Here is a 27129-nt window from a genome sequence, read left to right as displayed (position 1 = left end):
TTTTTTTGCTTGTGTGAGACATTCTCTTAGATTGCCTCACCTGCTGAAGTAACTGTGTCTTTGCCATTCATTCTCAAAATGTCCATTTTATTCGCATTGTCTGATGTGTTGAACCTATTTTTCGCAGGGCTTGGGATTAGTCACACATGTTATGAAGTGAAAGTCATATTGTCGGTGTGAAGTAATGTTATTGTGAAGTTCACGCTGACGGAATGATTATAACATCTGTCCACCCTCCGTCCACTAGATGGCAACCCTACCTGTCTGTCTTAAAGACTGCAGAAGTCTTTGCACAACGTTTTAAGTAGGCTACACTTTAATTTGTGATGACTCTTTTTCGTTCTTTAAACATAAGTGAAAAACCCAACCCATTAAATCATTGTGCTTTACATGTGATTTACATGACTCATATCTAGAAGAAGTGATGTGTCTTGTGTTTCTTTAATCGTTTTCATTAGGTGCGTTTGATCTCATGCGGCGCTGCGCAGCGCTGACTTAACGTGATGCATGCTGGGCTTAAAATAAAGCATGCTGGTTGCAGTTGCTTTTCTGCGGCTGCATCAAGTTGGAACCATTGCACACCATTAGACTATCAGGTCGGCGAAAGTCAACCGCAGTCATCTTGAATGCTACTGTTTAGGCTATGTATTGTTTAGGCCTTCTTGGATGTGTACTCAGAGAAAGTGTTTTTTCATTTCTGTGGAAAGGCCTTTTGACATGTCGCAGTAGGGAAGGTAGGCTACAGGTGTAAATGTCCTGGTGCATGCTGTCGCACTATAGTATATAATAAAAGTGAAAATGCTCATAGTTAGTCACCATGCTGAAAATATGATTTGCCATCTCATAATTTAGATATAGCCTAGTAAGTCAACATTTTGAATTTTTTATCTCACTTTGTCACTTATTGTGACAAAGGCTACTCCCTCATATGTGTCACGTACCATAAAAATGTTTTTATCCTGCCTAACTTTTTTTTTATTTTCCTGGCGGAATTGGTTCCACAGTAAGTGTTTTTCTCTGTTTTTACATTTATAGAGTCATCCCTATACTTTCCCCCTTTTATTACTGGTTTCTGATATGGATCATCTTCAATAAATGAATGAACGAAGGTGGACCTTCAAGAGGCCGACAGTCGCATATAATGATCTTATGAAAAATTCATTGTTGTGTGGCCATCCAGCCTCTTTATGTGCGCAACCAGGTTTCTTGTTTCAACATCAGTTTTTTGACCACTGTGGTTATTGTGGTTCGGAAACTCATTATTTGTACAGCTTTAAAAAGTAGGCTAGTTTAAATGAAATATTTATTTTATGGAAATTTTTGGATTACCAGCTCCTGTATGAGTGGTATCTAGTTTTCCTCATACATTCTCTTTCTGTCCTCGGGCTCAGATTAGAAGAAAAATAAATTTAAATTCTCAGAAAATTTATTTTACATAAAGATTGTAACACTGTTGTTAATGTGGATTTGTTATGTTTGAGGTAAAGATGTTTTGAATGTAACAAGGGGTAATACAGTTGGTTTTGGGAGTGTGGAGCTACTTTTTAAGAAGATCAGCAGCTGAATAATAATCGAGAAAAGCGAGTAATGATTAGTTTAGTAAAAAAGCAGATATATAATACATAAAGTAATTTCAGAGTAACGCGAGCAGCATCAGCAGCACCACTGTGCACAGGGCGGTGAGGCGCTGCTGGCCGGCTGCGCCTCCTTCATAATGTATAGAGAGGACAAAGGCTGCACGGGTGGATTTCAGCTTCAACTTTGAAAGAGCCGTAACCCAAACCTGTCCTATCCCACTCTGACGGATTCACATCAGCTGAAAGGATGATGCCTCTTTTTCCACCTGCAATCTGTCTAATAATCACCGACAGCAGGCAAATGAGCCCTGGAGGGACCTTTGGGTGCCCGTATATAACGAGGAGCAGAGGAGGCCTGGGCTCGGAGAAACTTTTGGTTCCGTGCAGGGACGGGACAGAGCGGACCTTCAGGCCTGGGTGCAGCAGGGTGCCACACCCGGTTGATGCTGGTAGGTCTGCTGTCTGGTGGCAAACATCAAGGCTTTTATTAATATGTAGCACGTAAAATGTTGAGTGAGCAGGGTATATTTAAGCTAATAGTTAGAGTTTACCAATTTCTGCGTCTGACATATCCTAAATCTGGCTTATATTGCGTTTACAGCATTGTGAGGGCAGTCTGCTTTATTTCAGACTTGGATGGCTGGGGTAGCATTACATTAACTTTAATTACTTTATTTTCGTGTGACAATAATCCTGATTTTGTACCAAACTTAATTGGGCAGCACTAAATTACAGGGGGCTTTCCAAAGTCTCTTAACATTGCCACCGCAGTGCGCGTCCTGCGCGTAAAAGGCGCAGAGGAAACGTGCTGTAGGCCTGCCTATAGAAGAAGCAGAAGGAGTGGGAGGAGGGCGGCATGGATTACTATTCAGCCAGTGGGTTAAGATGCTTACCAACTAATTACCTGTCCACTAAAATCCCCTGCCATACAGCCCAAACAAGCAGGGAGCCGCGGGGAACGGAGAGCTGGGGTTATGGAGAGTAAACTGACAGTGTGGACTAGTTCATCCAGCTGAAGACCACCGCTAGACTATTTTCTCGTCTTTGATACGATTAAATGACTGTCATGTTTTGAAGTTTTTCTACTGCTGGATGCTTCTACAGGCTCAACAAAGAAGCTACTTCGTTGTCTTTTTATAACTAAAGTTGTTTGTGTGCATTGAGGATGTTGGATCATCTTTAGAAGGTAAGAATTTTTCCCATTCTGAGTATCTAAAAACAAATCCACAGGCCTCAGTAATGTTTTGATTATGTCCTCCCTTCCAAAATGAGACCTATGCGCTGCCACTTCTAACATATATTATTATGAGTGTGTGTAAATTGAGAAGTAGGTATTTATGACCACTGTGCAGGCCGATGGTCATCACAAGGCAAACAAATGCATTAAAAAATGCATAGCTGCTCCTTCAAAATGATGATTTAATGCTTTTGATTTCTATGAAAGAGCTTCAAAGTGCTCCAAGCTTCATAATGTAAAGAATTCAAAATTTCAAAGGAAGAGGTGATTACACAAGGTGCAGTGGATTTATCCTCTACTGCAGCCTTGACTATAATAGGAAATTACTTTATTGAAGGAGATAAGTAACATTGTTCTACTGGTGAACTATCAATAATGTGTCACATGTACTTATAGTTCCATGTTAGTCATTAATTATCATCACAGACAAAGAAACAAATGAAAAAGCATGAAAAGCAACTAAAACATGCAACTACACAGCAGCAACTTCAGGAGATTTCTGTCTATGCCCTCTCTCTCTCTCTCTCTCACTCTCAAGCTTTTTACACTATTGATCTCTCCCGGAAACGGGAAGATGAGCCCTGCTTTGGGACCCATTTGGAGCATCTCAAAAAACACTTAGCGCATCATTCCCTACAGCCAGAATCAATCTGAGCAGCAGACCTGCTCCTCCACCAGGATCAGAAGGGATCTCATGGAGGCCAACTACAGTCCCAAAAATACTAAAGCCAACAATAATCCTATGATAACCTTTAGGAGAATATAAATATACACTACACATACAATATTCTAAAAGAAATGGGGAGTAAGCACAGCGGTCTGTCCCAGTAGCAGATTGCATGGCTAGATTTACTCCACATCCTGTGTGGTGGGTAGAGCAGAGATGAGGGAAGGGCGCCATCGATTCTGATACAGTCTGCATATTTCCACTCTGCACAGGACTGTAAAGGCAGGACATCCCAAACTTCAGCAGAAGTTTAACATGCAGACATAAGTGTTGAACTTTAATGTGGGCCCACACTTATATCTCCTCCTGTTCTGTGTATGGCACTGGTAGAATTCACTGTCACAGCACACAATCAGTGAATTACCATAGGGCCATAAACAGAGTAGAGACAGAACCACACTGCCTGTGCCCGTGTCCAGCAGACAGCTCTTCTCTTCACATCTTCTTTGCCCATTTTGGCACTAGCACATTTTTGCTTTGTTTCTCGTTGCTTGAGCAATCATGTGTAGTGCCAATATGGGACAAGACAGACACTCAGCTGTTCGTAAATATTCTGGTATCACCTGCTTTTTTCCCTATCTTTTGTGAGAGAGAAACTCATAGACAGGAGGAGCAGGGAGGGAGGTTGAGGTTGAACTATGGATCTGATCGACTGCGCCAGCCCTCTCAGATATCACTGGTTGCCATGGAGGCTCATGCTCTATCTCTGAGACGCTGTCCCGTGTAACCTGAACCCTACTCGTCGCACAGATCTGGTGGCCATGACGGGTGCACTCTCCCACAGTGTTTGGCAATGGTAGAACTCACTCTGGTGGGCTGGAAGGATCCGGTGGTTCTAGACTTGCCAACAACTGACTGAGAGCTTTTACCTGCCCTCCACCGTCCCAGGACTCATCACAGGAAGAGGACTGTTTTATGTTTAGGAATGTGCTTTAGACAGTTGTTTACATGGGTGGCAGGTTGAGGGTGTGTGAGTGGCTGCAGGCAGAGCAGTGAGGGGTTCAAATTTGACCATCCCACCCTGAGCGTTCTTGCAGTCTCAGAACACAATAGAAACTCTGCAGGAGGAATAACCAGAAAAGAATCTAAATACAGAAAGTCCAGTAAGCGTGCTGGTTAGGAAAACACCACACAGATTATAAATCCTCTTTGTCCTGCCTCTCTCCTCCCTTAGATGTATGTCCCCTCGAGGTCGTCTTTGGTCACCCTTAGCTGATTGTGACATCAAACCGTGAGTGTAATCTTCAACCTCAAACACTGAAGCTATGAACCAAAGAAGACTTTAAACCACTGGGGCATAACCCATAAATATATACACAGGCCATTAAGCACCAGTCAATAAATCAGTTGTGTTCATGTGTTTGGCTGTGAAACCTGCAACTGCATGCCTGTAGGTGTAAATCCCAAGTGTTTGTGTTAGCAGCAGCAGCTAGCTCAGCTTAGGGTGCAACCTGATCCTACTCACTCAGTCACGAAGGGCACTGCCGAGGTTTATCATAAGTGATGTTAGTGCTGCGTTAAAACATTAAACCCTACTATGCATCGTAATAAACTCCTGTTATTTGTGCTACATCAGCATTTGTCAAACCTACAGTACTTTACAGGCCCTTAAGCTTCCTTTGAGGGCACTAAGATTAAGTCCTCAGTGTTGTTTCTGGGAATTTTTAGGATTTTAACAACCCGAAGGAGATGTTTACATTCTACAGTTACACAGAAACTACACATGTTGATGTTTTTTAAAGATTCTGACCATTTGTGCAGTCAAAATACTTAAATTCTTACAAATTTATGCCTGAAACTTGATTTTGAAATTTCTCCACATAATCAATTCCCGGAATTGAAGGAAAGGTTTTAAAAGTGAAGTTTGTCAATTTTGTATGAAGGTAAAATGTGTGGAAAATATATAAAATTCAGGAAAAGGAAAAAATACCTCAGTATTTCGAAAATGTTGGCTGAGGCCCTGGAACTGTACTAGCCCAGGTTTCTTAAGATGCAAAACTAAAACGTGAACCTTTTGTCTCTTGATGTAATGCAGCCTTTAAAGTTGTATCTTGGATTCAAGCATTTCACTTATTTTAAGTATGATAGCTGAACACTGTATGTGAGTAGTGTAACGGTGTGGATTTTGGGGAGCTTCAGGGAGAATATTAGGAGCCTTATGTTTTAAGTTGTTAAAGTATGAAAATAAAGAGAGAAGTTGTGGCCAGGAAGACACACATTTTCCACATATTTTACCTTCATACAAAATTGACAAACTTCACTTTTAAAACCTTACCTTCAATTCCAGGAATTGATTATGTGGAGAAATTTCAAAATCAAGTTTCAGGCATAAATTTGTAAGAATTTAAGTATTTTGACTGCACAAATGGTCAGAATCTTTAAAAAACATCAACATGTGTAGTTTCTGTGTAACTGTAGAAGAAGACTGAAAGGAGGGACAATGGAGGAGAGATGGAGAAAAAGACGAGGAAAATCTGTGTTCATTATTTTAGTATATTAACATAAATTAGCTGCAAGTATCACAAAAGGCAGAACATTGAAGACAAAACACATACATCACTGGTAGTACAGCTACAGCTGATACAGGTTCATTGTGTTTCGGTATGAACTGTGAGAGGCCATTACGGCCGACTGCAGAGGATGTGAGGTTAAGTGGTGCCAGTGGACGCAAAGAGAGGAAGGAGGGAGGCCGACACACTGACAGCTGGTACGAGTGATTAGGCCGTGTAGTGATGCAGAGAAGGCATCAAAGCTCTTTAGGGAGAATCCCTAACAGGAGTAGGCAAGGACACGCACGCACTCATACACAAACACACACACACACACACACACACTGAATCCTGATACACAACTTCCTGGTTGCTAAAACTGATCCAACAGTGTATAGGCTGTACAGGCCATCTGTCCTTCTCAGATGCATCACCAACCAATGGATTATTAGCAGCTCTGCCCCAGGTCATGCACGCACACAGACACAGACACAGACACACACACACACACACACACACACACAACCCCCCTCTGACTATGGGCTACTGGTATTACAGGAGAATGAGTGGTGTCATTAGATTAGATTGTGTGTGGAGGTGAATGCATCTCCTCATTTATCTCTTACACTAATGGCTGTTTAATTGCTATTGTCTCAACTGTTCCTTCATTTTTGTGCTTCTTGTCTGTTACATTAAAGGATTTCTACACTCATCTCACCGCATAGTGTCAATTTATTGAGTATTTTGAAGATTAGGTCAGAATACAGAGAACACTTGAAAGATTGCCGCCTCCTCTGGACAAAACGATGTTTATTCATTGTCAGTGAGGTATGAAAAGAGTCAGGCATTAGTGACTCACCTTTAGTCTGCTGCCCTAAAGAAACAGTGTGCAGTTCAATAAGGATCTTCAGGCCATGCTATGGCATACACACAAACACAGGGAGAATCTGGATTACAGTAATCCAGGGACAGGGTATTTTTAGGACTTCACGATCAGAGAAAGACAGGATGCAACAATCGAGAAAAAGAGATAATGATTGGCATATGACCAGCTGGATCTTCTTGGAACAGAGTTAATTACTTAGTGTCTAGCAGGAACCAAAACTAATTCTGACCACTAATTCAGCAAGTACAGCTACTGGAATTATCAGAGGTGAAAATAAAATTCTGCCCCAAAGCTAACTGAGACTAAGTAAAAGGAAATTTTGTTGTTCTGAGTGTTTTTCAATATAAAAAACACGTCAAAAACGTATCAGCTTTAGCCTTTACTGTAGGCTTTAACCTTGTGGACACAATACTCCTGTTTTGTTGTTGTGTATGGTGGTGAAGATGGAGAGAAAAGGTCAGAATAAAAACTGACACCAGATCACCTGATTGTGCTGAGTTCCTGTTCTCTGGGTCTGAAGAGAGTAAACAAAGGCAGAGACAAATATTAAGTAGCGGAGGGATGACTGTGGGAGTGTACAGACTCCACAAATCACATTTAAAATTCAATAACTGTAGACACATACCACGTAGTCTAATGAAGCTCTCTCTATAGATAAACTAATTGCTTTTTAACAATACAATACTGGTTAAATACATCTTTATCCCAAGGTATATTTTGTTTCTACCACAATAGTCACAGTAGAGAGGCAGAGCACACTTTTGAAGCAAGAACGAGGCCTCTGGAGCAAAATGACCGGTGCAGAAATAAACTAATGTATTGAATGAATTTCAATATCTGATAAAAACCCTCTGAACATATGTTTTCTGAGCCAATTAGACATTTTTCTGTCAACAAACAACAGTGCAATGAGTACCAGTACAATGCTGGATATGACATTTTACCAGCATATTTTGAATATTGTATGATAATATTACTTGATAATATGCATTTATCGCCCATTTTCTAAACTGGACTGAAAAAATGCAGTCCGTCATACTTGTAAAATTAAAAAAATGTGGTGCAAAGGTGGTGACAGTTTGCCCTGTCAATGTTGGATGTCATCTGTCATTGGATCCTGGATTTAGCTTTTCTTTTGTCGTGTCCAGCAAATCAAGTAAGTAAGTAAAGTTTATTTTATATAGCACCTTTCACAGAACAAAGTCAGAAAGTGCTTTACAAGAAATAAGACCATCAGAAAGGAAAAATAGTAAAGAAACAACAATAAAACAAAAGCAACAACGTAGTAAAATAATAATAAATAATACTCAAACAGTAAAACATAGGAAACATCCTAAAAAAAACATTTAATCATCATTCATCAATAATTTATAATAGTCATATAATCAATTATGCCCATTACAAGTATCACTCAATCACCCCATAGTGGGGAAGGCTCTGCAGCCTTTGTAGAACAGCTGATCGAGCAGGCCCAGCTGGTCAGCTCTGCCATTAGTCGTTGTTCTTTTTTTCTATAGTTCAGAAGTACAAGTCCAAATGCTGTCCTATTTCTGTAATATTACAATTATGAGACAGAGACGGAGGGATAAGTCGTTCTTTTTATTATATTTGATTTGTGCTTAATTACAACAATGAGCTTTTAGAGCATTAAGTCAATGAAAATGTTCACTTTTGTCATTCCTTCATGTTGACGGTCCATCATTGACTCAACAATGCATCAGATTTCAAACACCAACAACACTGTCCCAACACCAGTTCACCATCTAGGATTTGTACATCAACTAGCAATGAGCTGATTGTCAAGTATATCTTTTCAAATGTTTAATAGAGTGTTGGTACGTGGTCAGAGGCTTCATTTAAGGTTCAAATTAAGTTTAGTTAAAAGTAATAATAATAGATTTAAATCAGGGTAATAGGACATGAGACATTAAACTATTTTAAATGTACAAATGTCAAAGACAAGACAGTTGATCACTTGAGATGTCAACTTATAGTCTACATGTGGTCTGTTAAATATATGTTACTGACTCCAATTAATAAATGGAATGGTTATTATTTCAAGGAGAGTAAATAAATTTTGGAGTCCTCATCCACTATCTCTCCACAATATTGACAAAGATTCAGACTGTAGAGGGCGTCAGCCGTCTATCTACAGGACTGTGAGGGTTTTTCCAAAATAACATCCACAACAGCACATCTGAAGAGCTTCTGTCTCTCAGCTTTATGTCCAGAGGGTTAATACCTATTTGAAAAATAATTTCTGTTAAATACAAAAAGAAACATGAGTGTGTTGTTTGTGTAAAGTGTACTTGTCCTCACCTGTAGTAGTTGGGTTTGAAGGGCCCATGTTTGCTGATGCCCAGGTACTTGACCTGTTCATCAGTCAGCTCTGTGAGGTGAGCATCAAATGTCGGCAGGTGAAGGCTGGCCACAAACTCATCTAAAATTATGAACATACATGGTTTTATCATTTCTGAATATAAAGATTTAAAAATCACAAAATTATTTCAGATATTTAAGCTGAGGACTTGCCCATCTTCTTTGGCAGCAGGTAGACATCCTGTTTGTATCGTCCCTCTGGAGCGCTGTACATCTCTATGAGGGCCAATGCCTGATATACAAGGTGAAAGTCTGTGTTAACAAAACTACAGCCGAGTGACTACAAAGCTACAGATGCTTCCTCTGTAAAAGAAAGTAGAAAATCATTTTAAAAGGTATGTTTCAATAAGTAAATAACATAAAACACATCATACCTGAGTTGTAGCTGTGATGGAGAGAACAAATGAAGGCACTGTGGAGCAGCTCAGATTCAGCAAACGGCCCTGAGATAAAATAAAATTTAAACAAACTCTCAAAAAAAATGAAATGACATACTGTAATGTAAGCAGCCACTGATAATAACCTAAAGACTTCTGTGAAGTTTATTAAATAAACTCCAATAACTATGTAGAATAGTCCTCAAGTATCCCTCTCTCTCTCTTCTGCTGCACACCTGATCCAATTAAGAGCTACAGACTTTAACAAATATCAGGTAAATCTGTTCTTGCTGCTAAAACTCATCAGCTTCATTTTTCAGCTAGGATCAGATGTGCATGAGAAGAGCTGTAGGATGGCACTGGAAACACTGCTATGAAACAGTTTTCAAAGCTCAGTTCTGATCTGACAAAAATAAAGCAAGCTGAGCCCTTGTTATTTCTAGACAGGTGCGTGTGTATATCTAGTTACAGGCAGGCATGACTTTAACCTCATAAGTTTCATCAGCTTTATAATTTAAACCTGTGCAGTAGGTTTGGAGTGAAAACACAACTTTAAAAACACAAAGACACCGGTATGTGTAAACACTGTTATTGGAAGGTGTTGCAGTATGCTGCCTTTAATTCCTCTTCATAAGATCCAACTTCTGTCGTCTAGCCAGTTTTTTAAACACTGATAACGGAAAATGTCAAGCTCCCTGTAACGTTAACGTCATTTTAATAAACTAGGAGAGTAACAAGCAGCATGGTAAGTACCGCAATGTAGAAAAGGTCATCCTCTCTCAGTTTTTACAAAAAGATATTCTGTTGGTTCTGTATGGTTAATGCTGGTTAACATTAACCATAGGGGTGTCACATTCTGCCTGTCGGCTATATTTAAGTTTAGCACTCTGTGAGTTTTTGGTCAGTTAGGTATCTGTTATATAGTCTGTTAGGTTTTGGTTTTCAATCCTGTCTATCTGTGGTTATGTATCCAGTCTTGGTGTGTTTGCGTTTAGATTTGGTCCTGTCTGTTTATGTCTTGTGGAGTTGGTCGATGTTGTTCTGTCTTCTGCTTGTTCTGTGTGGTGGTTCTGGTCTGATCTGTTCTGTCATATCTGTGTCTGCCTTAGTTCTTGTTCAGTTCTGTTCCTGTCTCATGTATTAGTTTCTGTACCATCATGCTGGAGTTCTGTCTGTTTGCTAGGTGCCAATTTATGTTCTCTGCTAGTTTCTTTAAATTATCTAATTTTGATCATTCTGCTTTAGTCTCTGTGTAGCCTTGTTATTATCTTATTATTTTATTCATTCGCATGTTTAAGTTTACTTAGTACCGTCTTGTCTCTTATCTTAGTTCCTAGTCCTGTGCCTTAGTTCCTGTTTTAGTGTTTACTTCTGGTCTGTGTACTTCTGTGTTGTTTTGCCCATGTCTGCTCTGAGTTCTGTTTAATCCCAGCTTCGGTCTGTTTTCCCTGTTGGTTGTAGTTATTGGTGATCTGTCTGCTTGTGTCTGTATCAGTTTGTCATTCATATATGTTTAGTGTTCAGTAACTTGTGTTGTCTGTTCCCACACAGTAATCTGCCTGCCTGCCAGTCTCTCTGTTTTCCCCTGCTGTCTCTCTGCCTGCCTGCCTGTCTTGTTAGTCCTGATCCCTGTCACCTGTGTTGCTCCCGTCCTGCTTAGTTCCTTTGTATAATGTTTGGTGTTCCTGTTCATTCCCTGTCTGTTCATTGTAGCGTGTAGATGCTCTGTCTCATGTAGAGTGTAGCGTATAGTGTATAATGCTCTGTCCTGTGATGTCCTCTGTCTGCCCGTTTTCCCCCGCCAGTTCTTGGTTTTCCAGTTGGATTATTTGTTCGTTGGGATTCTTTTATTTACTTTGAATACCCTGGACTCAGCCACTCTGTTTGTAAGTGTGCTCGCCTTTGTTTAATTAAATCTTTGAACTTTACCTGCTGCGTTTGGGTCCACCAACCTTTGCAACCACACATTCGTGACAAGGGGAAGCTTCAAGCTATGTGAGATAAGACTGGATATCAAACGAAAGGATATCAAACTTATCAAACTTAATCATTTAAATCAATATTTCATGTCAGGTGATTTGTGTATTTTGTAAGTGACTGTAATAAACAGGATAATGTGCAGGGAGCCTCTTCAGGGTGATCAAGACCCTAATTCAGAGCACACTGTGGGGCTATATTTCACAATAAACAGGTTTCTGAACATTATGCTGGTGTATAACAATAATAAATAGTATCATCACCTCAGCCAGTAGGACAATTCTCTTGCCTTCAGGCCAGATTATATGGTCCACATGAGGCCTCACACGCTCCCACCTCAGCTCTGTAGTGCGAAGACTCGCCTAAGAAGCATAAGTCCATATAATTTACACACACATACAGTACACGTATACAGGTTTATATACACACACATAAAAAACATGCATAAAGACACACACAGTCTACGTTAATACCATGTCTATCTCAGTGCTGGCATGTCCCATGTTGCAGACTATGCAGCCATTCTTCATTCTGTCCAGATGTTCCCTCCCCACCACGTTTTTATTGCCTGCACAGAAACAGATAGAAAAGCTAACTGGAACTATATTGATAGTCTTCATAAGAGCTAATTCTACTTAGCAGGGGACAGCAGTTACCTGTGCAGGTGATGACCATGTCCACCTGTCTGACCACTTCACTGAGTTTAATCACTCTGAAGCCATCCATACTGAGGAGAGGACAGAAGGGGTCACAATGTTTAGCTACAGTGTACCACGGAAAGAGTGAAATACACTCTGTGCTGAAATGCATCATACCAAGCCTGAAGTGCACAAATGGGATCCACTTCTGTGACGTATATGACAGCACCCAACGCTTTCATGGCGGCGCAGCAACCTTTGCCAACCTACAAGGAAAGAGGCAAGAGGTTGGTAGAGTTGCTTAAATGTAATAATTCTTTAATATGTGCAGTAGCGCTGGAAACATGATTTTGTTTTTACTGACCTCACCATATCCGCACACCACCACCTGTTTTCCTCCAAACATGACTTGAGTGGTTTGCTTCAACCTGAAAGAAGAGTTCAACACAGTCAGGCTGTTGCTCTGTACTGTACCAGTGGATTTTGCCCATTTACAACATGATTCATTACCCGTCCAGTATGGACTCCTTGCAGCAGTAAAGGTTGTCAAATTTCTGCTTGGTCACAGAGTCGTTAACGTTCATGGCTGGGACGCACAGCCTGCCTGCTTTTGACAGCTGGTACAACCTGAAACGCAGGCAGAGACATGGGAGTGAGCTGGAGAATTACTTTGTAAACTTGTAGGAACATCATTTAAGTGTGTGTGGGTGTGTGTCTGTGAAACCAACCGATAGATGCCTGTGACGCTTTCCTCCACGATGCCTTTCAGCTTCTTGAACAGGCTCGGGTACTTCTTACAGATCCAGTGGGTCAGGTCTCCTCCGTCGTCCAAAATCTGACCGGGGGGGGGGGTGGGGGGGGTATATGTATGTAATGTAGCCTTTCTAACCGTGGTTGTTCAAAAAAACACTTAACTGGAAAGGTCAGTTAAAGGCACAGTTCAGCCAAACACAAAGTTAAACTTAGTTTAAACGTATCCATCGAAATCTATCCAGTTCCTCTGTGGTGTGCTGGAGATATTGGTTGTAGTTCAGCTCAGATCAAAGCACCAAAAACATGTCTTTCCACATTTAATGACTATTTTACTCAGAAATTCACATATCTTAAAATGTCACAAGAATGTCTGAGTTTCCATAAGAATATTTTCATGAATTGTTAAGCACCACTGGTCAAATGCTAACAAACTACAGTTTCAGATTTTGGCCCATCAGTCTCAAAATTAATCCTGAGTACTTTCTGTTCTTTGCTTTCAGGTCACGTGGCCATGTCCAGAACATCTCAGTAACAGATCACAGTACCATGTTGGGCTGCCAGGTCTCAGCACCGATGCATCGGTCAATGCACCACCAGAAGTCGTGCTCTGATTCTCCTCTCCACGCAAACACTGAGGTGCCTAAGAAAAAGAGCAGGTGAAATAATTTAGAGAGAAATTAAGCAGGCACAAAAGCCAGATGAGTCCGGTTCTGACGGTTGTACCTCCTTCAGCCAGAGCAGCAGCCACCGCGTTCTGAGTGGAGAAGATGTTACAGGCTGCCCAGCGACACTGAGCCCCCAACACAGAAAGGGTCTCAATCAACACCTGCAAGAGTCAACAAAACACATGTAAACCTTCAGTTAGTCTTTTTAAACTTCATTATAATTCTCTTATTTCTAATGCAGAATAAATAAAAACTCCCCTTTCTCCTCAGACACTCTGATAAGACCATATTTGTTGAACTCACCGCTGTCTGTGCAGTGATGTGTGTGCAGCCCACCACTTTAGCTCCAGCCAGAGGTTTCTCCCCACCGGCTCTTTTCCTAAGGAACATCAGTGCTGGCATTTCTAAATATCACAATCAGTAGACAAGTGACACTGAAGTTGTAAACAGACATCATGAAGGCGCATATTTATTTAATCATGGATTAATATTCTAATTTTATCTCTTCTTCTTGTGTGTTACTTTACTTTTCTGTCAAGTCTTCTTGGATGGGCGCTATCTAAATGATATTTTATTTTGTCATGATCACTCAGGAAGACGTAAACAGTGGTTTGACGACTCTTTGACTTTACCTTGCTGCGCTATTTCTATTTCTCTGCGTCCAAACTCAGCCTGTGTGATGTTCTTGACACAGAAGTCAGACAGGCCGTTGGACGTCTTCTGAAGCTTGTCTCTGGGAGAAGACTCATCCTCTGAGCTGTCACTGCACACTGCAACACGGAAATTAGGCATTTTATATAAAAACAATCAGCTAATGTCGTGGTTTAAAGTTGGCTTTGGTTTTCCAGCCTTAATTGCTGTTTCTACTACAGTGTTTGGAATCAGACTCTAGCTAGGTGAGTCTTTTCTCTGAGCCTTTGAAGTCTGTATAGACTCTGGCAGTGATTGACACGTATGAGAAAGGCTTACAGAGCCGAGTAGGACCAAATTAAAGAGACTTAATTCTTCAGTGGACTTTTCCTTTTAATTAAGGTTTTAGCTGAAGGAGAACACGCCAAGGCTAATCCTCGGGGGTCTGTAGTTCTCATGCTGCTGGGGTCAGAACCAGCTCAGTTTATATATCAAAGACATGTGATCAGACTTAGGAGCGTATGTGTGTTTGTTTTCATGTTTCCATACCAGAACTGTAGCTATCTGTGGACGACTGTGAGATGGAACGAGACAGAGTGCGACGAACAGCCTTGGTGGGACGTTTGTTGAATTCTTGCTTCTGGTCAGTGAACTGTATTTGCTGTGGAGCCAAGAAATAGACACAGACAGACAAAATGAACAGAGAGTCAGAGAGAGAAAAGTACCAAGTATGTCACTTGTTGCTTCACTGCATGTCACAAGCATAAAGTCTCAGACCTGATGTAGCCATATTAGCCAAAATTGCACCCTTCACCGCTGATTTTCGAATAAACTACCATCTGTCTGCTCACAACCTGTCACAATCACAGATCTCCTTCTCTTCTTCTGATTCTACATCTGTTGCTGCCTCACCATCCAGTGTGACTGTTTGAAGGCTGGGCTGCTGCCACAGGAATCCCATTTGTCCATGTCCGTTACCTGGCTGTCCGCCTGAATCTGCAAACTCAACTAAAGTGCTTATTCCCTCCTACTACAATATCCTGCTTTTATTATGCCTTTGTTCTTTTTCTTGTGCATGTATACACCCCCAAGCTGACCCCACCTCCAGATAATAAAGCATTGACTGTTTGGAGCTATAGAGCTGCAAGTTTGATGGGATAGTTTAGTTAGACAGGATTAGCATATAACCCTAATCCTATTCTGCAGGTATATTATACTCATGCATATACACACAGTGCTGGATCAAATAAGGGCATTTAGTTAAAGGGGCACTCCACCTGTTTACTCACTGGGAGCACTACCCAGTCAGTGAAAGTAATGTCTTGGAGGAACTTTGTCAAGAGAAAATAACCCTGGTGATGTCATGGTGATGTCATCTGGGTTATCTCGGCTTGGGCTCAATATTATATTGCTGCAGTACTGGAGGCTGCAGTTTCAGGACCCCCGCAATCCTGGGATCGCAATTTTAGGACCATAGTTTTTAGCGCCATCTAGGGGATTGGTGGTGGTAATGCACAGCAACACAAAGGAGGTTACCCTGTCTGCTAGCAGGTTGGCTGGCAGTATCAAAGAAAACAAGGGTCCTACAAATGCAGTCCTAGGATAGGAGGAGCTACATACTGCTCCTTGGGCTTGGAGACTACATATTTTTAACACAAAGCTTTAGTTATAAAGTGGATGAGGACTTTGAAAGATTTACCAGCTAGGATAACAAAAGATACATTCTAGGAAAGGAAGCATCCAGTTTTTTTGGAAACTTGTCTCAAGTGCAGATTTTTACCTTTTGTCCCTCAACACTTTGTCACAATGAGTCCTTCATCAGTTTTAAAGTAAGTCAAGTTCATTCGGTCATTTAGATTAGAGTGCACAGAAGAATCTAGGAAGACATTTTAGTACAAACAGATTCAAGATTACAAAATATGAAGTTCAGGGCTAAATGACATGGGACAAAATGTATAACAATAACAAGTTGAACTTGTTCCAACAAGGTTTTGCATTGTAAATTTACATTTGAATATTACAGTGTAATATAAGAATGACTTCAAGATAATAAAGAATGCTTGTATAATTTATAATAAATGTAAGTTTAATTTAAGTCTCCATATTCAAGTTCTCTGCTCATAACTAGTGACATTCATTACAGTTGAATCGGGTCAAGGCATCACTATCATTAAGGATTAAGAGAGGCATCTGTCATGTCATGCTGCTAATCAAAACTCATATCCTCGTTAGGAGCAATTAAGGCTGAGATGGACATTTAAATTGAGGATCTCTGTGGGGGTTTCTCAGCACTCTGCTTTCCTCTGACTTTAATTTGATTTTTATTTTATTTTCATATTATATGTTGTATGACATCACAAAGGGGTGTGATCCCAGTCTTTGTCCCCTCATTTCCTGTCAGTTACATTTGGTATCTAAAAAGGCAACATATAAACAAGTTATGCGCTGCAATTTTTATTGTCTGTTGTCCCACTGTTCACAAAAAACTAAATCTGTTATCAGTCACCATTAAAACATATTTACAGCACCTCCACTTCATCACTTGTGTTTTATTTTATGTTTTTAACATATTTCACATAAATTGATTATATTTTCATCTTAATCCACCAGATTTAAAACACGCAGGAGCACAACAAGCTCCACTTTGATTGGCTGATAAAGGTTTCAATTCAACTTCTTTTAAAGTAAAATCTAAATTGATCCACTTTGCTGACTTGGTACTTTAATATGAAAACAATGAATAAAAAAAGTTTAGACAGATCAATGAAAAATAATATTCCCACACCATGGAATTAAAATAAAACAAAATTCAAGCACTGGTGCCTGTTCAGACACATTTTAACTATTTTTGTTCTAAGTAATGATCATCTGAAGACATAATATAGAACATGTGTAACGGCAGGCACTTACTCAAGCAGCTGCTTAATCTTTAACACAAAAGACATTAAGCTGTGAGTTGGACCAGTGTGAAAGTTAACTTAATGATCACAAACCAAGTAGTAAAGTAGAATGAAAGCCAATCATTGTTTTACATTTAAGTGGTTGTGGGTTGTCAGTGGTGGAAAAGAGGCTTATATGTAAAGGGGGAAATTTGCAGCATGAAAAAGACTTTAAAAAAAAGTTTCTTCTCTTCCCTTAGAATCAACATAACCCAAGAAAAACCAGTAGAGCAGTAGAGCAACAGAAAAATCACAAAGACTGTCACACTATTATCTTTAGATTGTCATTATTCGTGTCTAAGCAGCATTTTACTGTTGCTGTTGCTTGAGGTAGAGCTACAACTAGTTTTCCTTCCTTAATTATGGATTAATATGCTGATTATTTTCTCGAGTAATTGGTTTGACTGACTGTGAGTGACACTTTCGCAATATTTAGTTTCCAACTTGTAGTCGAAACCTCAAAATAAATAAAAAATATTAAAGTAATTACAAGGAAAAGCAGAAAATCTTCACATTTGAGAAGCTGTAAACATTAGATGGTTTGACATTTTTACAAGAAAAATGGCACAATTGATCAAATTGGTTGCAATTAATTTTTTTGTTTGTATATTGTCAGGAAAGTAGTTTAATTTATAATAAGAAACATATGTCCTAAGCTCTTCGTATGTTTTGTTTGCAACAATCTTAGTGTGTATAGTATAGTAAGTAGTATAATCGCTTCATATGTCATATAAACAGAACAATATTTCCCTCTTAAACTTAGAGCGTAAAGTAGAAATATGAAATAGAAGTACCTCAAACGTCTACTTAAGTAAAGTACTTGAGTAAGTGTAAATTCCACCACTGCTTCCACCAAATTGAACATGATGACCTGAGTCTCTGCCTTCCAAAAGAAAACTCAAAAATGGTTCCCATAAAGAGAGTAACAACGCTTCCAAAATAAAAGCAGTGATACCTTGATGCAGATGGACTGCACTGCCTCTTGGTCCTTGGCTTTAGCTATGTTCACTAGACTGTACACTTTCTTCATGCTGGCAGAGAGCTCCCTCAGTGACCACAGCAACTCTGCAGAGTTGCAGGCTGATGCTGCTGAACTGAACGCAGGGGCGCTTTATGCCACGCCCTCGCCCAACAGGCCCAGGTGAAAGGTGGAGAGAAGTAGGATGACAAGGGCAAACTAAGGCCATTGAAGGTAAAAATAAATAATTAAAAACATTACGGAGCCTTGGGAGGAAGGTAATATTTCGATAAAGTCGTACATTGAAGAGAAAAAAACTATTCTCTGAGAATATAGCATCATACCTTTGTGAGAAAAACTCAAATTCTCTGAGATTAAAGTCACAAATTTACTAGAAAACAAACTTTTTTTCAGATGTGCTTGTTATTAAAGGCTCTTAAATCAGATGTTAATAACAGCCATCACATATAAGCTCATTTCACCAACCAATACTATGAGATACTTCCTTCTGTTCAAAGACCAAAAGTTTTAAAAAAGCTGCAGACATTTATAAATGACTAAAATGGGATACATATGCTTTCAAGTGGCTTTGTTGCAGTCCCGCACAAGTGCCTGACTGTCTGAAAGCTCCACCTCTTCTCACTGACCCTTGTCTTATAATGTCTGACTAATAAATGATAAAACACTATTTTTCAGCATTATTTCTATGTAAATTTACCACTTTAATATTTTCTCAGACTATTACCCCCCTCTCTGGCTCCATAATTATTACAATGGCCCTAATATGCTCTAGTAGAGAAGACAGAGAGAAGAAAGTGAGGTTTACAGATCAAAAAAATCATTAAAAGTGAAGTGTGTGATATAAATATAAATGTAAAACACAATCATTTTCAGCGGCAGAGGGAATAAGCACTACCACTGAAAATAAATGGAGTAAGTTTACAATAAGAACTTGCATACTCTACAGAGATGAAGAGCAGAAAGAGAGTGAGGAGAGAGAAGCTCAGCTAAGTGTACCCCTCTCCCAGGTTATATCTTAAATGATCTGTTATTATCTGTTTGTGAGAGAGACAAAGAGCGCAGCTACGGCGATTGAAGAACCAGCAGAGTGAAAAAACACAAGCTTTGTAGTTTCATTCAGGGACACAGATGGCAGCTTAGGTTTCTTCAAGTAAGTCACACAACAGAGCTGCACTTTACATTATATTGTCATTGTTTTCTGGCCACTAAATGATTAAATCAAATCTGCAGTGTTCTCATAAGTCTCCACCAATTTTACACATTCTGATGTGTTCACCTGTCATGGAAAAACAAAGCCTGTAAAAACTGTAGTGTTATGTCTTTTGTGACTCTGGGTCGTGTCTAGATTGTGAACCTGGATTGGCAAAACTCTCACACCTGGCTCTGCACGCTCTAGCAATGGCAAATATAAAATTATTTAAGGATGGCAAAGTGAAGTTATTAACCTGTTAAACATATTTTAACAATTTTTTGTAATAATGTCCACGTCTGAATTACTTTAAAGGACTAGACCTAGTATAAAGTCCATGCAGGGAGGAGGTTGTAATGGATCAAACACAGGACTTTTACCCAGGAGGCCTCGGTTCATGTCCTTTGTGAAACCAACGTAAATGTTAACTTGTTTTTAGACATAGATGACTTATTATTTTCATTACAAAACTGCTTGGTTAGGTTTAGGAAAGGATCATGATTTGGGTTAAAATAATAAGTCTTGGATGTGACTGTGTTTATGAAAGGCTCTGAAGGCACACGTCTCCCACGTGCACAGTGGGCACATTGATGCAACAACCATCTAGGAATGACAGTGACTCTGGAGGAGCTTTCTAAAGTCAGAGAAAAAAAAACTGGTGGTGTCATAATGACGTCATCATAGTAATCTCAGATTGAATTCTAACATATACAGTAACACTCACCAGACCTGTAAATATACTAATGTGTAAAATCAGAGTACTTCTCCTTTAACTGTGCCCTGTCTTTTCAAACATGATATGTGTGTGAGAGTGCTGGTCGAACATTCACAGAAACCTCACATTGTAACTAAAATCATTAACAGCCTAAGTATGTGCAGATTTGCGCATCCTGTGGAGTATGCTTACAGATGCACATAATGTCTTGATCAAACTCAGTCAGTATGTGCTTGCTCACCATGCCAGTCTTCAGAGCTTCAGTCACCAGCTCTCCTGTTTCAGCCTCTGAAGCGTTGCTGTCTCGACCCCGAGGTGTCCACCTGCTCTCAGCTGCCTTCAGAATCTGCAGCAGGTTAGGGCTGCATTTCACGGACTGATCAGTTATGGTTTCCTCTCTGGTAGCAGAAGCACCCTCATCTGCCTCTCCATTCAGCACAGCTCCGTCCTCCATTTGTGGTTCAGGATATTCATCAGGTAGTGAACAGTCCTCCCAGGAGGTTTCTGTCTGGTCCTTCTCCTTTTCCATGGCTCCGTCGACAGCCAGTAATGAAGTGAGTCAGATTCCTTCTCAAGTGATCTGACAGCAGACCAGGTGACGGCTACATGCCATACCATCATACCCTGCCCACATATGTTCGCTGTTTCCTCCTACAAGGCATCTGTTTACTCTAAACAGCAGTCCGTGCGTTACTATGACTAAATGAAGATAATTAGTGGTGGATCCTGTGTGTACATGGTAAACACTGATGTTAGCACTGCTTTTTTATCACAGAGGGAAACGTAACCTGGAAATGTTGGAATGTAGCTCACTTCTACCAAAGTGCCATGTCAACATGTGCACTCATGTAGTCTTTTGTACTAAAAGGTTTGCGTTAAAAAGAAGCACTTATACTCAAGACCTCAGACATTTAGACTTGCAGAGCCACTTTTGTGTTGTCTTTGACAACATTGGCTGAAATCACACAACACAGAGACATGTGTGCAACGCAAACAGATGGTTGAATAACAAATTATGTGTTTACTTAGGGCCCAACCACTATCAATACTGCCCCCACGCTGACTGACCGCTCACTTTACTTGTCCTTTGCCAGGCTGAAAGACGAGAGCGTGCCAAACGTAATGGCTAAATATCACACTGATATCCACATTTGTTAAATAGGCTGGTTTACTTATCAGATATGAAGTACATAATGTTAAGGTTTGAAGTTAAATGTGGTTTTATGAGGATATGGTAATAGTTAAAGGAAACGTTAATTTTGCAAGTCTGTCCTTAAAGCAATTGTCAGGTTCCCATAGGAATATCAAAACATGCTGAATAGGGTTTTTGCTCAAGTAGTAGCCTCTGAGGCTGAAAGATTAAGCCAACCCATAAGTGACAAAAACTGCAGTATGGAGTGTTAAAGTCATGTTTAATTAAAGGCATGGCTGCTTTGAGTGACAGGTGGAGGTTGTCACAGGTGGCTTACCGCAGGAACCAGGCGTCTTTTGGATTAGCCAAGAGTTAGGCGAATCAGGCACTGCCAAGACTGTGCTGGCCAGAGCCACCCACATCGCTCTTCAGACGTGTATGAGTGACGTCATGAGCACTACATCCCTGTTTTATACAGTCTATGTTTCTGGCCCCCATCACCCCCATTACATCGCAATAGGAAAGGCTCTTTTAAAGGCAAGAACAGGATGGATGTTTGCAGCAAGCAAAACGTGTTTCAAAGTCATATGGGCACCTGACTAATGTTTTAAGACAGACATACAAATTGTGCATCTTTGCTTTAAGTTTAGGTTGTTAGTGAAGTTAAGGTTTTAGTTTACATTGGGTGAGGTGTGCATGCTGTGCATCCTGATAATTGCATTTCGGTTCTCTGAGGGGTCTGGCGACTGGTTGTTGGAGGGGTGGGGGACCGGGAAGAAGGGGTTGACGGGGTGGGTTGGGGGTGCGGGCTGGTCCTTTTTGAGCTGGTTGGGGGGTGTCTCCTCTGGATTTTAGTGCCCGGACTGGATGCTTGGTGGTTGTGCCGGGATCCTGTGTATGGAGGGATTGTGCTTTGGGGTGTGTCGATGGTTGCTTGCAGTCGCGTCGCGGCCCTCTGGAGTGTGGTCGTGTTGAGTCCTAGGGGCGATTTGCATCTGCTGACTCCCTAGGGCTGAGGGGCTGTTGCTGCTGTCGTGGGGTGATTGCTGTCTCTTTTCTTTGGGGACGGTGGGGGTTTGTGTGTGGGATGCTTCGCTGCTAGGGAGGGAAGGGAGCGGGGGTGGGGGTCTTCTGGCCTGACCTGGCCTGTGTGGCATTGCCTCCTGGGTGTGGGCCGACCTTCGGATCTGGGCTGTTGGGCCGTTCTGTCCTTGGGTGGGGTCCTTGCTGCCCCGGACCTGCTCCCTTGGGGGCTGGTGGTGCTCGGAGTGCTGCTGATTGTGGGGGAGCGGTGAGGTGAGGGGTTAGCAGTGGGGCTGCCGGAGGGGCCCCGGCGAGGACGGGGGATTGTTGGACTTTGGGTTGGGGCTGCACTGACCTGCCTCTGGAGTGTGTGGGGGTCTGGGGCACGGGGCTTTGGAGCCTCTGGGTCTGGGGCGGGTCTGCGCGCTGGGGGGGCTGGGCCCCCCTGGGCCCGTCCTGGGGATGGGCGGGGTTGTCACTGACTCTGGGGTGCTACCGGTGCTAGAGGGGCTCTTGCTATAAGCCCTGGGCTGGAGGGACCTGGCGTCCTCCTGCTTAGGGGGGTGGGGGACGGGACTGAATAAATGATGGGGCCAGTCAGGAATCTGGTCTTCTAGCCTCCCTATGACCTCCTTCACCTTTCCTCCTTTGGTCATGTCTCACAACATACACCCTTAGGATCCTGGGGGACGGGCAGCCTGCAGGGCGTTTGGGGGGTGGGGCTGCTTTATTGCGGCCTCGCACTTCTTCCTCCCTCACTGCCTGTCCCTCAATTTTAATTACACATTAGACACAGAGGGCTTGGGGGGTGGGAGGGGCACGATGGGAGGCTCCACTACCTGACAGTTGTGGGGTGCCTGTGTCACAACTACCCTCCAATTTTAGTTGCACCTTAGTTACCACACACCTTATCTTCACTCCACCATACAACACTTCACAATCCATGACATGCATCCAACACAAAACAATACATTTACAGAGGCAGGCAGAGGGGTTGAAGGAGTGGGAGAGATTCTCATTGGCCTCGTGTCCTACCCCTGGAGCCCCGGGCGTTGGGGGTGCTGTGGGGTTGGTGGCGGCCTTGCCTGATCTGGGGTGGGCTGGGGGGGGTCGGGGCTCCCCTGGCGTGGGGGCCCGCCCTTGGCCTAGGGTTCTGCGGACTCGGGCTTGTGGCCTTTGCTCATTTCTGGGCGGGTGGTGTGTCCCTGGGCCTGGGGGCCCGTTGTCTCCTCTCCTCGCCTGGGCCCTCTTCGGCAGAGGTGAGGCTCCCGCTGCTTCCCCCTGCCAGCTCTCTCACGGTGGGGCATTCGGGAGTCTCTGGGGCGCATGACCGGTGCTGTCGGGGTAGGTTTTGGTGCTCCTCCTTGGGGGTGCTTGACTGGGGGGGGCTGGGCCCCTGTCTGGGGATGAAATCGGCCTCGGGGGCTGCTGTCACTGGCTGCACTGTAGGGAGGGATGCCTCTGGCTGGGCTGGGGGACCGTTGGCCTGGTTCTCCCGCGTTATCGCTCCCTGGCGGTAGCGAGCTTCCCGGCACGGCTTTCTGCTGTTCTTCCTTGGGGCGGGGTACAGCTTCTCCCTGGACATGCGGTCTGGGGTCCTTTGCGCTTTGGGGGGTCGCAGGGTGTCCTGGCTTCTGGGGGTGGGGGTCTGCGGTGGGATTGTGGGACGATTATCGATGCATCTTGATGTATTATACTTTTTCCCTGGGCAGGGTCTCTGGATGGCTGCTGGGCGTTTAGTTTGTGCGTTGGAGTCCGGGGGAGGCATCTCCTCGTTGGCTTGGAGGGACCTGTTTGCGTTCCTGTTTTGCTTCGTTGGCCTCGGATCCGTGCTTGCCCATTTCTCTGTCGGCCAGTTGTTGGACCCCTCTGGATACTGAGGTATATAGTTAGTTTTCGGGATGTGCAGTGTGGGTGCGGGGCAGGGCTGTGCTCCGGTTTGTTCTGGGTTTGTGCCTGGAGTTCTCGGCCCTTGATGGATGGGTGGGTTGTTGGTGGCATGCAGCTGAGCTAGTTGATTTTGCCTCGTTGCTGGTTTGGCTGGTGTTGCATGGCGGCCGGGGGCGCGCTGGGCATGGGGGATGTCGGCTGGCGCCGGCGGCCTTAGTTTTTTCCGGCAGTTGGGGGGACGGTGGACTTTTATTGGCGGGTGCACGGTGACCTGTGCGGCGCGTTTGCTGCCGGGCTGGGGCTTGCTGCTGGTGTCTCTCTCCGCTGGCTTTCGCTGTCGTGTTGTTCCGTTTGCTCTCTCTCATTTGCCCGACCTCGCACGCGGGATTCGCGGGGGGCTGCTGGGCATGGGTGTCGCCGTGCTCGCGCAGTGTGCGTGTTGGGCTCGTCACTTGTGCATTGGTGTTGATGATTGCGTGGCATTTGGGCATTGTGGTTGTTTGCTGCGCGGCGGTGGGGTGCTGGATGGGGGAGGCCACTGGTCTATGTTGTGTCTGCGACGCGGTCGGTCCGGGCGCTGCTCTTCCTCTTTTGCGTTCCGTCGGCATTACGTTGTCAACTGGCATTTGGGTCGGGGTCTTCTGCGTTTGCATCGCGGTGCATCTGGGAGTCTTTGTTTTTTTTTGATTTGATTTATTCTTTTTCTTTCTTCCACCCCTATTGGCTACTGGGGTTCTTGCCTGCCTGTTACAGTCGTGGCGTCCCACTCTCTCTAACAACTACATTCTTTAACAGGCTTATGCGCACACACATGTACATACACACATACAGACACATTCACCCACACGCACACAGACACACACAGACACAAACAAACTTAGGTTGTCCCTGGTAGAATTATTCCTGATGCCTTTCTTTCAGTTACTTATTTAAATTAATTATTATTCCAGCTCTCGTGGCTGTGTTGTGTTGCTTATTTAGTGTGTGTGACTGTTTCTTGTTTTCATTGTTCTCTTAGTTGTCTTAATATGTCATTAATATGTCAGCTGTTTATTGCTGCTGTTCGGCTGGTTTTCTTTTACTATTATTATTATTTTTATTGTTTTTTTTGTTTGTGTTTGTTTGTTGTTGTTTTTCTCCTCCCCAAGCCCCCCTCTCTGTTCTCTTGCAGGTTTCGTTGCTTTCTGCAATTGGTGTTTCCCACAGCTTTTCCCTGTTGTCCCCACCCTCCATCCCCCTTTCCCCCTTCTCTTGCAGGTGTTGTCCTTTCTCTGTGCTGTCTGTTTGTGCCCCCCCATCCCCGTGTCTGCCCCCCTGTCCGGCCCGGTGACAAATCAATACATAATTAAATAAATAATAAAACAGACAAAGGAGTATTTTAATACTCTCTTGTTAAAGTAAAATCTGTCTGGCACAATATGGTATCCAGGTCATTATACTCTATACCAGGCTGCTGGGCAGGACAGGTTTAAAAAAAAAAAAAAAAAAAAAAAAAAAAAAATACATTGGGTGAGGTGGATCAGTGTGAAGGTCAGCGAGAGACTTTGGTCTCTGCCTGTAACCATGGTGAGAGCCATAATAAGATTTCTTTTAATTAAGAAACTGTTTGATTTTTGTGTCATGATTGTCCGTCTGATCAGTTCTTGTGCAGTAAAAACACACAGAATGTCACATTTTGAAACGTTCTCTCACAGTGTTACATACACATCCCAAATGTTTAACAAATGCATGTTGCAACAATGCAACATTGTTAAAGTTTTTCCACCAATGAGCCTTCAGGTGCAGTGCAGTATCAATAGGAGATGTGACTTTTTGTTCCACTAGAGGGCAGAACAGTTCCACAGCTGTCTAGAGGAGTGTGCCCACATCTGAGGCAGACAAACCATCTATCCTTTCTTCCATTGGTGTGAAGGCTGTGGGACGATTTCAGTTTGATTTTGTCTGTTCTGTTTCTGTGTCTGATAGGAACCAGGAGACCTTAATGACACTCGTTGTAGAGAGAGGAGCAGTAGGAGTTGAAGTCAATATTGCATTCAGTTCTCCATCTTTCTCTCTCTGTTCCTCTTTTCTGTTCAATGCAGGAATTTCAGACTGTGGTGTTAAATTGGGAGGCGTTTAAAAGTGAGTGGCCAGCAAAGTTTTCACTGTAGGACCCTTTAAAGAGGTCATATTATGCTTTTTGGCTTTTTTTCTCTTCTTTGTTGAGCTATATCTATTTTGTGCATGTAACAGGTTTGCAAAGTGAAAAAGCCCAAAGTCCAGCCCAAAGGGAGTTCCCATCTCCCACAGAAAACACTGCCTGAAAACAGCTTGTTTGTAGTCCAGCCTTTTCTTCCGCTTTGCTGTGACGTCACAGCAAAGCACGTGTCTTAATGCTGCCAAGCCTAGTCAGACACGCCCTCAAAAACACTGGTGGAATAACACACTAAGCTGCAGCACAAAGTGACAAGACGTCCGCCTGCTGCCTCTCCTCTTCCTTCAAGTCAATCATGATTTCATGGTTTCACTTATTTGTCATTGAGCAGTAGATCTTCACAAGATCTCTGACGTAATTGCTGACTTAATCTGCACTCTGCGCATGCGTTGGCACGTTTTAATCCACTCTTTTTCGTTACATTTTTTATATCCTTTTTATTTAACTTAAGTTTTTAACTTAAATTTTACGTGGGTTAAGGATTTTAGCCATCTGACATGGATTTTAAGCTAGATGACGCGAAAGGAAAAACGCGATCAACGCTACTGATCGCAACAAAGCTCCGGTGACTATGCTAGCCGAGATAACTCTGCCCCATGAGGACTGCTCATGCCTTAAGAAAGTGAACAAGAAGATTGCTGACCTTATGGAAGACATCCAACGACTTTCAGAGGAACTCAAAGAGAAAGATTCCCTGCTGACTGGCTTTATGGATGTGGCTTCAGTACAAGCC

At 42.5% G+C, this 27129-nt stretch overlaps 1 protein-coding gene across 5 annotated transcripts; it reads right to left on the bottom strand.

Moving 5' to 3' along the window:
• Positions 1-8496: 8496 nt before the first annotated feature.
• On the bottom strand, positions 8497-20775 carry LOC119894341 (S-adenosylhomocysteine hydrolase-like protein 1). 5 transcript variants are annotated; one of them, XM_038707035.1, is made up of 17 exons: positions 20399-20772; positions 14885-14996; positions 14338-14475; positions 14009-14109; positions 13764-13866; positions 13586-13680; positions 13016-13122; positions 12798-12914; positions 12652-12715; positions 12465-12553; positions 12306-12376; positions 12123-12217; positions 11913-12011; positions 9670-9738; positions 9449-9527; positions 9236-9356; positions 8497-9158 (listed from the first exon to the last, which is right to left on the bottom strand). In XM_038707035.1, the coding sequence occupies exons 1-17, from the start codon at positions 20684-20686 to the stop codon at positions 9152-9154; spliced, it is 1755 nt and encodes a 584-aa protein (XP_038562963.1). In that variant the 5' UTR covers positions 20687-20772; the 3' UTR covers positions 8497-9151. The 5 variants fall into 5 exon arrangements, with proteins under 5 accessions (XP_038562963.1, XP_038562966.1, XP_038562964.1 ...); XM_038707038.1 differs by lacking the exon at positions 20399-20772 and adding an exon at positions 18230-18438; XM_038707036.1 differs by lacking the exon at positions 8497-9158 and having other exon boundaries at positions 9232-9356; positions 20399-20773.
• Positions 20776-27129: the final 6354 nt, after the last annotated feature.

The sequence above is a fragment of the Micropterus salmoides genome, unplaced genomic scaffold (genome assembly GCF_014851395.1).
Source record: "Micropterus salmoides isolate LMB-PRFRI ecotype aquatic unplaced genomic scaffold, ASM1485139v1 Ms_hic_scaffold_8, whole genome shotgun sequence".
Taxonomy (NCBI): domain Eukaryota; kingdom Metazoa; phylum Chordata; class Actinopteri; order Centrarchiformes; family Centrarchidae; genus Micropterus; species Micropterus salmoides.
This window is presented reverse-complemented; position numbering and strand designations above follow the sequence as displayed.

Bases quoted from the DNA above. Each gene is read 5' to 3' on its own strand.
- LOC119894341 (XM_038707035.1), bottom strand. From the start codon at position 20,686: ATGGAAAAGGAGAAGGACCAGACAGAAACCTCCTGGGAGGACTGTTCA. The intron at 13,123-13,585 runs GTACTGTGATCT...CCCCCCGGTCAG, and splicing joins AGACCTGGCAGCCCAACATG to ATTTTGGACGACGGAGGAGA. The intron at 9,739-11,912 runs GTGATGATACTA...ATTTTATCTCAG, and splicing joins GAATTGTCCTACTGGCTGAG to GGCCGTTTGCTGAATCTGAG.